Source organism: Chenopodium quinoa, unplaced genomic scaffold, assembly GCF_001683475.1.
Source record: "Chenopodium quinoa cultivar QQ74 unplaced genomic scaffold, ASM168347v1, whole genome shotgun sequence".
NCBI classification, from domain to species: domain Eukaryota; kingdom Viridiplantae; phylum Streptophyta; class Magnoliopsida; order Caryophyllales; family Amaranthaceae; genus Chenopodium; species Chenopodium quinoa.
This window is the reverse complement of record NW_018743616.1, coordinates 2383343-2394483: the sequence shown is the minus strand read 5'-3', so window position 1 is coordinate 2394483 and position 11141 is coordinate 2383343. Positions and strand designations below refer to the sequence as shown.

General features: G+C 34.1%; 2 protein-coding genes across 2 annotated transcripts; both read right to left on the bottom strand.

The window, feature by feature from the left end:
* Positions 1–6418: 6418 nt before the first annotated feature.
* On the bottom strand, positions 6419–7537 carry LOC110682908. The gene is made up of 2 exons (XM_021859259.1): positions 7301–7537; positions 6419–7207 (listed from the first exon to the last, which is right to left on the bottom strand). Exons 1-2 carry the CDS (start codon positions 7535–7537, stop codon positions 6419–6421), a joined length of 1026 nt encoding a protein of 341 aa, XP_021714951.1.
* Positions 7538–7546: 9 nt separating this feature from the next.
* On the bottom strand, positions 7547–8455 carry LOC110683140. The gene is made up of 3 exons (XM_021859489.1): positions 8386–8455; positions 8212–8278; positions 7547–8135 (listed from the first exon to the last, which is right to left on the bottom strand). Exons 1-3 carry the CDS (start codon positions 8453–8455, stop codon positions 7547–7549), a joined length of 726 nt encoding a protein of 241 aa, XP_021715181.1.
* Positions 8456–11141: the final 2686 nt, after the last annotated feature.

Genomic DNA, 11141 nt, shown 5'->3' with positions numbered 1-11141 from the left:
TTTTGCAAATTTAAAAAGATAAACATGTAGTATAGATTCCTTTTAAGTACATAAAGTGTTTTACTTGTGTAGCAAGTGTTACCTAATGTACAATGCCTATGAATTAGGTATTAACTGATGCACATTACACCTTTGTCTTTTTAAGTAAGCTAGATGGATTTTTTTTTTTTTTTTGCAATCTCAAAAGTTTAATCATTTTTCTTCCTATCTTAGTTTTAGATCTTAATATGGCTGAAAATGTTGGTGCTTCATTTTCTAAGCAATCTTGTTCTACTAAGAAACGCAATGTGCAATGTAACACCCCCAAATATCCCTCTACGAAAATACTAGTATAATATGAATAATTATACCGTAGAGATAGAGTTAGCCATATTACCGCTGCGTGATTACACAAGGCTACCCAAAATACTTAATAACAAATTTGCAGCGGGGAAAACTCAACTCTTCTTTTATTAATACTTTAAAAATAGTAACATTGTTATGAGTACTCAAAAGTAAAACAAAACCAACATTCCCTAAACTATGTGAAGCAAATCCTGGGACTCCCATATGCTCATTCATGACTCCACCTGAAAATAGTCAACACTGCTTACCATTAAGGTAAACAGGGCGAACTAAAACAAATAGGAAATACGGATTAGCAAAATATGCTAAGTACGATAAGTGCAAGATAATGTAAACTCAATTTATTAGCAAACATGCTTTTAAAACCAATTCTAATAATTCCAAACTCAAAATACAAAACCAATTCTCAAACTTCTCAAAATAATTCCAATAATTCAATAACTCAAATAATAATGATTATTAAAATGAATTCCTCTCCTAAGTGTGCACCCCCCCTAAGTTAGTATCTTTATGTAGAAAGTCTATCCTCGAGGAAAGACTAGGTCATACAAAGTCCATAGTCTTATCAACAAATCTGCATAGTGGAATTAATATAATATGCTTGTAAAGCTTTAATAAATAATTTAATAAATCCTCATAAAATTCCTCCGTTGAATAAAATCAACTTTTATAATAAAATAATTCAAAACTCTTTTTTCATTTAATTCAACATACTTTCAAAATCAACCTTTTAATAATACTTGGGAATTAAATCTCATATTAATAACTTTTCAAAAATCAATAGCTCTTCCTTTCAAGATCAAAACCTTTTTATTTAATTCAACAAGCTTTTCAAATCGATTTCTTTATTTAATTAATTCAAACCATGCAAAACATGATATTAAAATCAATCCTTCAAATATATTTATTAAAACATATATTAAAATCAATACCTCCGAACATACTTTATTTCATAAATCATAATTCAAATCAATTTAATTCAATCACCAATAAAATCATATATATAAAACATGCTATTCAAACCAATCACTTTCAAAGGTATCTAGCCACCTAAACATACTTTGATTTCGAATCTCAATCAACACTCCGCACTTTCAAAGTTCAATCAAGAATACACCTTGCAATTAACATAACCATAAGGTTATCACAACATCCTTAGACATAAACCCAAATCTAATGTGCATGGACTATAAAACTCTTTTAAAAAATTATACTTTAATATAAAATTATAACTTTTAAATAAGAATTTATATTTTAGAAAACTAACCATGAAGAAAATAAAGGAATAGGATTAAAGAGAATTGAATTTGCGTTGGAAAGAATAGGCAGAACTTTCACAGGCCCTAACTCCTTCAATATAACTTCGAATTGGGTGATTCTTGAGCCTAACCTCAAGGAATTTTTGAGAGAAACAATTTTCTGTGAAATAGAAAAAACCCAAATATGACCAAAAGTGCCCGAAAATTGACTTCAAAGGTATACGGGCGGATTATTTATGAAAAGAGTAGAAGAAAAGAATGAAAAGGTTTAGGGAAAAGAAAATTAAGAGAGAAGAAGAGAATTGGATTTTGGGTGTGAAGAATATGAGAGGTATGAGGGGGTATTTATAGGCTCATGAATGAAATAATAAGGCAAGATTTTGTAGAAGAATTATGGTAATTTTGGTTTAAGGCATTACTTGGAAAAGAGAGTTTAAGAATTAAGGAAGGTTTAGTTTATGGTGATTAGGAAATAGTGAAATAAGGTAAGTAGTTTCATCATGAAATGGAAGATAGCAAGTAAGCTTGCTTGAAGAATAATCAAGAAAGATTTAAGGAAATAAATTCCATGATCATATCTTTGTGAGATGGAAAAAAAAGAATTAAGGAAATAAGGTATTTAAGGAAGATAATTAAGATACAAAACTAACAGAATAATTAACCCAAAATTAACATAGGGTGGCCGAAAATATTGAGCATATCCATGCTCATATTTTCGGACCTCCACTACTAGTTTTAGGGAAATATTTGCTAGATTTTAAGGATTAAAAATGATCGTGTAAATACTCCCTTTGTCCCATAATACATGACACAGTCAAACATTGCACACATGCCAATGCACTAGTTTGACTTTATTTTTATATATTTAAATATTAATGAAAATTATTTTAAAAATTATATTATGAAACTTTATATTAAAATCTATCTAAAAACATATTTGATGATAAAATATATTTTTATTATGTCAGTAAAAAATTATGGTCAAACCTATTACATGAATAGTGAAAAAAGTCCAACGTCTCATGTATTATGGGACGGAGGGAGTAATATATTTTGTAGAAATTATTAACTTAAAACTAACTTAATTAACTAAGAAAAATCAGATTTTCTACACTTAGAAAATCCGAAAATCTTACTAATTAATTTAGGAATTTCGGCCCTTTAATTTATAAATAGGAAATATAATTTTTTCGTTGATTAAAATATCCGATATATATATATATATATAATTCGGTTTTTATTAAAATAAATGGATAATAAATCTTATCCAAAATCCAAAATAATAAGTCGAGTTTTGAAAATGTTTTTGGCGCCAAAATTCAAATATCATTTTGGCTCCAAAATTCAAATAGAAACTAATTTACTAAAATACCCTTTTTAGAAAATAATAATTAATTAGAAAATACTTCTTAAAAATACAGAGTATTACATGTAGGCTTGGCTTCAGCATCTTGAGCTCAGGGAGGCTAATTTACAAGGCCAATTATTAGATGCAAGAGCCATTTGTTATGAAGTTGAAAAGAAGATTGTCAAGATAGAAAGACAATTGGATGAAGTTGTAGCTGAGATTTATGAAATTAGGAGTATTGAATAAGGAAAAAGGGGTAGAAAGAGGCTTGAAGAGGATTCTGATCATGGTGTGATTGATGCTGAGTTAGGTAAGCCTGAGTTGGTCAGAACTGAAGTGGTTGAAAATGCAGTGGTAGCTGAAGTTGCTAAGGATCAAATCATATGGCTGCTAAAAATAGGGAAGAGAATGAGGTCTGAAGGTCAGAAAGTAAAAGGCGAAATGGTGATTGGAGGTGGTTATTGGTGGTGGGGATGATGTGAATGGTGAAAAGCTTAATGGGGATCATATTATCTGGATGAGGAATATGATTAAGATTATGGAATTATGATATGATTAGGAAAAGTATTTTGTTTTGTGTTTGGTTAATAATTTAGTTAAAGAGGTGTTGTTAATTATTAGGTTACTGATATAGTTAGCTTGTTTAAGTATTGTTAGTTTTGTTGTTAACTGTGGTGTAATGGAAGTATCCTTTAAACTTTTGAAATGAAATGGAAAACACTTTTTCCATATGTGATTTGGTTTGTATAACTCATGTATAGATGCCACTGTATTGTGTTTCTGTTGCTGATATTTTGCTTTGCTCATAGTTGCAGTTCTGTTTGTTCTCAAATAATGTTGTTGCAGATACTCTATTTTAAATTGATTGTCCAGCTATAAATTTGTGATTATACTCGATGTATTTTTTAAAATGGATTTGTAGTAATGGATGATATGGATTAATAACTAGTGTGGTGAGTGGAAGTGTTACATAATAATTTTTGCCTCAGGGAGAGTAAAAGTGGAGTAAATGTTATTTTTCAAACGTTAGTAGATTAAATAGGCAGAAAAGGTTTTGAGGTTAAACAACAACTTCTTTGTAAAATCCAGTAGGTTTAAGGATGTTATGATGCTATTTATTTTCCAGCAGGTAATAAGGAGTTGTTGTCAGTAATGATGTTTGTTATTATCTAATAGGTAATAGGCTATATACAGTGCATATCAATGAAACTAAATGTGTTTTGTGGTTGATAGCAGCAATAGTTTTAAATGGTCATGCAGGTGCAAAACCAATTTGACAAGCTAAATAAGAAGTGACAAAAGTTGACTTCTTAGAGATCTTACAAAAGATTTTATGTGACGGATTTGCGGATTATAGCAATAATATCATAGTGCAGTAACCGAGGTAATTTAAGAATTTCCTTTTTCTTTACTCTTCAAAATCTTTTCCATGTGCAAGGCACTGTGTTTAATTTTGTTCCAAAAGAATAGTAACATAATGCATGTGTTCTGATTAGCATAATTAATTGCACAAAAGTAAGAAAATGATTAATAGAGACAAAATTTGGTTTGTCTGTTTTTTTTTCTTTCTTCTTATAAAGATGTTATTTGTAATTGAATTAAGTTCATTGTGGTAGAATTATATATCTACTTATTGGTAATAGTTTTTAGAAGGAACAATAATGCATTTTCTTGTTTAACAACCAAGACCAATTAAAGCTAACATAATAGGAATTACATTTGAATGCATGTGTGTATAAGACATTGCAGTACATAACTCCAATTTTTCATGACAATAGAACAGTTACATTTAATATTAACAAGCAAGAGTAGGTAACAAATCTTTCATTGCCTTTGAAACCGCCTTTGAAACCTATGGTGCTTTAATCAAAATAGTGCCAAGATGAAAGCATTTGATCCACCTATACATGGAAGATGGTAGAAATGTACATTAGTGGATAACAATGTAAAGTTACAGAAAAACTATTAAATCATAAGGCATAGTACCTGTGACAGACCAAGTTACATTATACCAGACAATCGCAGCACATCATATGCGACAATGTTCTTAAGAACTGCTGTTACATGATCTTCAGAAGGGTGAGGTGCAATAACAGTTACTTTTTCAGATTTTTTAACTCTTAACAAAGCAACATATAATTGCCCATGTGAAAAGCATGGTTGTGGCAGGTATACAAGGACTTGGTTGAATGTTTGGCCTTGAGACTTGTTTATGGTCATTACAAAACTATGTTTGATAGGGAACTGTATGCGTTCGAATTAGAATGGATACTTTGTTGATGATGGAGGACAAAGGTTACAACGGTGGATGAAAACATATTCTCCTTGGTATTGCACATACCAATTGCTATTGCACATACCAATTGCTATTGTACAGACAATAACATTAGGGAAAAAACTCTTGCAAATGAGTCATGTGCCATTGCATAGCCCATCAACTAGAGCTATGTTTCTTAGGAGGATTACAGGACTATTTTCTCTGAGAATGAATCCATGCGGACTCATTCCACCCGGTGCAAGCTTGTTTAGGAACTCAGTTGGGTAGATGGCACAATTATCATCAAGAATTGTGTCAAAGCTCTTGTAAACTACAGGAGTTCCTGGAAACTTTTCAATCAACATATTGTTTATCGAGTCAAGAACATCATTCATCGGTGTGAGAATAGCTCTGTCTGTGAAAATATCTGGGGAAAAATGTGCATTCCCTAGTTGAGGGAATGCAGCAGCAGCAAGATGGATTGATTGGGTCTTCATCTAGTTCAAAGTAGCTTACAATGTGATTAGGGAATTCCACAAGAGCATTTTTAGTGGACTACAGTTGGCCATTACCTAAACTCAGTAAAAAAGATGCATAGGGCTGGTCTTCTTTGGCTCTGATGTTTTTAGTTAGATGCAGTTTTTCTAACTAAGGTCAAACATGTGAACTAACCAGGCTTGCTGCAACAGCTTCTCGTTGAGATTTCAACGGAACAATTGGCAGAACTTGCCTGAAATCTCCCCCAAATATTATGACTTTCCCGCCGAATGGCAGATTTGGATCACAGAGATCACGAAGTAAGAGTTCAACTGATCCAATGTTTTCCCTTCGCGCCATTGAAGCCTCATCCCAAATTATAAGTGTTGTTTCTTTTATTAAAGCAGCTAAGCTACCTTGTTTAGGTACATCACAAGCAAGGGATGCATGTAATTCAGGTGGAATCTTGAACTGTGAATGTGCTGTCCTGCCAGATGGTATGTTTGAAGCTGCTATTCCTGATGTTGCTGTTGGAAGTACAATCTTCCCCGCAAGACGTACCTCAGCATATAGAGTATTATACAAAAGTGTTTTCCCAGTCCCTCCCGGGCCATCAATAAAAAAACAACCAGGTTTCTCTGCGCGGACTTGAGAAATAATTCTATCGAACGCTATTTGCTAAGCTGAATTTAGTTTTTCTCTACAGTCAACACATTCTTGGGGAATGGATTCTTATAAGGCATCAATGTTGTCCTTAGTTCTGGTCAGCTTAGGGGATAAGTCTTCATGCAAGTGTTTGAGCCGGAAATCTGCCAAGAATTTCCCTAAAGATTCCAAGTGCTGCTGCCTAACTTGCTCTTCAATTTCTGGGTACCTGTGCCTGTAGTCCTCAGACAAATATGTAAAGAACCGTAACCAAAGAGTTTTCGGGTTGTTAGGTTGGCAAAATACTAACGTAATAGCAAACAGGCGACGTAGAGCTACAAGCATATGAACCTCTGCTACCTCAGCTAAAAATGAAACAACTGCATCATCTTCCTTAAAGAGCCGTCTTTTGATAGATGCTTCTTGGAAGCGAGCACAAAGCACTCCATCCACAGTCCTAAGATCATTGAATGACTTAGGACTTTGCACATTTATAAGAAGCAAGCGCAAGAAAAAACGTTCTCCTTTTGCTGGTGCTACAAATGCAAGACGACCAATCACAATTTTCTTTGTTTTCCTTTCAAACCAAGCCTTAGCACTGCTACCCCATCTATTATGCTTAATGAATTCACTATAAAGGTATCCTGTACCTTTAGGAGAAGCTGCATTAGCTTTAAAGAATTTTGTTAGTTGAGTCCTAGACCTCCATCCATTCAATATAACAGAATATAGCTGTTCATAAGGCCTTATCTGGACTGTGTGCATGTTTTCTAGGTGCACTTGCAAAGGTTGCACAGGAGGGTGCATCTCAAACAAATCAAAGCGAAAGATCCTCCAAGCTGCTTCAAATGGCGAAACCCACCGACAAATTGAAATCTATCAATCTCATCTACACAAGTATTTTCCTCTCAACAACATTAAAGATCCTTTGTCACGTCCTTTATACACATATTTGTATAAGTATTTTACAGAATGAATAGTTGAACAGACATCCACATTTAAATGACAGTCAAATAAAGCTGAAAGGTAACGATTGTATGGAATAACCCAGCTATTATCAAGGGCTGCACCACGGATCCGAACAATTTCTCCAGTGTTCTTTCTTCTGTACATAGGATAACCATCATCATGATTTGTTGTTTCTTGTAGGAATTTTTTGGGATACCCATATTTACATGACACAAATCCATCATTCTTTTGAACCATGCATGAACATTAACGGTTCAAGCGACCACATGACCCATGCATCATATGACCAACAATTATTTTCTGGAGATGTGAAGAGCTTTGAGGTGGCAACTTTGCACATACAAACTGATCAAAATCTGTAGGGGTTTTTATCTTGAAATCTTCTTTTAGTATGATAAGGAAATAAGCATGAGGAAGGCCTCTTTTTTGGAACTCAACTACATATATCATAGCAGCTACTTTCCCAAAAACATGTTTCTTCATGATTTGTTCTTTGAGACAAATCAATTTTGAGTGGAAAACTATGGCGACTATGTCTAGGCAATTTTGAGCAGCTTCACTAGTAGCTAGCTCAATTTTGATCTCTGGACAATTTGCATCACAAGTCATAGTCACAAATAGATCTGGTTTTCCAAAGCGCTGAACCAAAGACATGGCTTTCAAATACCGCCATTTCATGTCACGTGGACCACCAATGAAAGTTGGTGGTAAAATGACCCGGCGACCAACATTTATAGCACTTGTTTCACCGCTTTCAACAGTATCTAAAATCCCTTGATACAAATCAGCTCTAATTGTTTGCTGATTGCAAGTAGTTAAGCCGAGTGTTTTCAATCTTCACATATATATCAACTATGTACTGCTGGAAACATCTTCCTGCACACAGAAGCATGTTGTTTGGTTGGCACTACAGCTTGTAAGCATAGTATTCACGTGGCGAAACATGTCTTACTAAAGTTCCATCTGAATCTACTGAACCTGTAAGCAGAATTATATTACAACATTAAAACTGTAAAAAGGCATGAAGTACATTATTTAATATAAGTGCATGAAAGGAAGATATATTGCCTTTTTTCTGAACTTACACTTAGCTTCTTCTTGCAGGAGGTCTTCCTCAGTGTGTACAGTAGAAGATAGAACAGGGTTAGGTTCCATGATTGGTTGTTGATGAGCTCCGATATGATTTTATTAAGACCTTGAGCCCAGCCACAATCACCCCGAGGGAATAAAAGAGGATACTGGAGCGAATCATAGCATCCATAGTTATGATAAATTCTATGATAAGTTTGTGACTTCCCTATAACGGTTATGTATGGACCATGGGTCTCGCTTGACAAAATGCTTTCAGGCTATATTACAACTACTTCATTACTTGTAGGAGCATTGCACACGTGTTGACCTGGAACATTTTTTTTATTAATAATAATATGTGTATCCTCATTAATGTCTAGTTCTTTTAAAGGCCTAAAGAAGCGAGCATAGGGATTTTATAGACTAATTCTCATAAGAATATCAATAATATCTTGTCTAATCTCTAGGAAAGCCCCAATTCTGTTTGCTGCCTCACAGTGAGCATCATAAAAATAAAGTTATAAGTATTTAGGGCCTTCATCACCAGTTATTAAATCTGGCAAGTAATGATATATTTGTCCATGCAATTTGAATACATAAATTCCTGTATGTGTTTTGGCATCAAAGTTTCCACCTAGTGAGCTAAATGCAAATAAGTTGTTATACAATCGAATGTTGTCTAAAATATTGTGCATCTTTATTGTTAGATGTAAAAAGTCGGTATAGTTCAGGTGGGAAGTCATCTGTGGCCAGAATAGTATTTCCATCTCCACAACAAAAGTGTAATGACTCATGCTCAAATTTCTTGGCATTGCATTTTGCACAGACTATGGGTTGTTTCAATTTCAAAGGGCTGGTAGGTAATCGTAACCCAACTACAGCTGCTGGAGTTTCTGGCATTGAACTATTAAATATTAGGAAGTTAACAAAGCATTCTCATACACACAGCAAATATTTTCTTAACTCTAGTTTTCTTCACAACCTGCCTTGGTGAGCTGTGTGTATCTGATTTAGCTATTTCAATGATAGGTAAAACAAATAACCAAACATAATGAGAATATGTGCAGTTGCATGTACAACTAACAGAAGATGTACATTACATGCTTACTTTTTTTCCTAGCCCTGCTTTTCATCATCGTCTGTGTTCCACTACTCTGTGCATTGATTTCACCTACTTCTCTAGATAATGGAAGCAAATCATCATAGGAAAAAGTAAGCTGAAATAAACATATTAAACAAGCGATGTTTATTTGTAACAAGCATATGGCATACAAATACCTAATTGAAACCGGCGCTGTAGACATAGTTGCAATTGCTTCTAAACGCTTGCTAACTCGAGTTTTTGTAGTAAGGTTATTATAGAGCAGGCAGTGGTCTGACGTCTAAGCAGTGTTTATATCAATCACATCATTAATTGCTCCTACTTGCTCTAAAACTAAATTTCATGTGAATTAGCATAGGATAATTAGACAAGAAACACCATGACATGTATTAAATTGTGCTTACTGTGGTCTATAGTTTTATCCTTCTTTGCTACCTGATTGGTTGCGTTCTCTGTGTTTAAAACATTGGCACCAATGGTACCAGAATCCTGCTGATGAGATATTTGTGCACTAATGTTGCTTAATTCACTGCAATATGAAAAGGGATTATATATGTAGGCAAGCAAACACTGCAAATCAATGGGGTAAGGGTTGTGTTCCTGAAAAATCAAGGAAATGTATGCAAATACCTTATTGAGATAGGTGGCTGAGACATAGATTCAATTGTCCGTAAATGTTTGCTCATTCGGGTTTTCGGAGGAGTTTTCTTATTAAGCAGACACCGGTCTGACAGCAATGCATTAAATTACAAAGAAAAACACTTGTTAGCCAAATGCAACAACATGTCAAGAGCATGTGTCTGTTCACTTGCTGACTTAAGCAAAATGGGAAAGAGAGGCACGTGATTTACTCATGATAGCAGTATCAGATTGTAAAAAAAGATGCAATAGTCGGCCACATAAGTTTGTTTAGGCTTGAATTTGCTGATGTTAATGTGCAGTCCCAACTATCACACCCTGTAAACATAAATCATTGCACAAAGGCTAAATTCTCTGTAGTATTTACAAATACAGCTGACTGGATAAAAAAAATTCACCATTTAGTACAAGATAACATTGAGTCATTAAAAAAAGAACTAAACTTTGCTGAATATAAAAGATCAATGCAGTAAAAAACAAAGATAATGTAGAAGTAAACAAACCTAGCAAACAAGAGAATATGAAAACCAACTAATTTTCATTGATAAACTGCAAAAGGATGCAATACATCATAGTTTGAATAACCAAATAAGCAGTTCTATCTAATCTTAACTAACACATTAGGACTTAGCTGCAACAACTAAACCAGGTAGGGTATAAAATGCTAACGTGCTAAGGTCTTACGCCTAAGATAAGAATATTTTGGAAAACACCATAATAATAAAATAGGCGTCCTATGTTAAATAGTTGTTACAACCTAATCAAACTTCCTACGCTTAAATAAGCTGTTAAGTTCAGCGGTAACTACAAATGGCTGTCCACCAACTCGGTCACCAAAGGAAGGACGAGCTTTAGGCTTGCAAGGTGCATGTGGAGGAAGAGCAGGCGTGGGAATCATATTCATGCCAGTCTTTGGCGTAACATAACATTCTTCACGTAAGTACAGAGGCAAATGCAAAGCTCCCCGAATCCCCAGAACTCGTTCCTTAACTGCTAAGTAGCTCTATCTAGCCAACGAACACTTAATAC

Excerpts from the sequence above, each read along its gene's own strand:
- LOC110682908 (XM_021859259.1), bottom strand. The coding sequence starts at position 7,537 with ATGGTTCAAAAGAATGATGGATTTGTGTCATGTAAATATGGGTATCCC. Across the intron at positions 7,208-7,300 it reads TCTGTTCAACTATTCATTCT|ATTTCAATTTGTCGGTGGGT; the intron begins GTAAAATACTTA and ends TGAGATTGATAG.
- LOC110683140 (XM_021859489.1), bottom strand. The coding sequence starts at position 8,455 with ATGGAACCTAACCCTGTTCTATCTTCTACTGTACACACTGAGGAAGAC. Across the intron at positions 8,279-8,385 it reads CCTGCAAGAAGAAGCTAAGT|GTTCAGTAGATTCAGATGGA; the intron begins GTAAGTTCAGAA and ends TTCTGCTTACAG. Across the intron at positions 8,136-8,211 it reads GAATACTATGCTTACAAGCT|ATTGAAAACACTCGGCTTAA; the intron begins GTAGTGCCAACC and ends ATATATGTGAAG.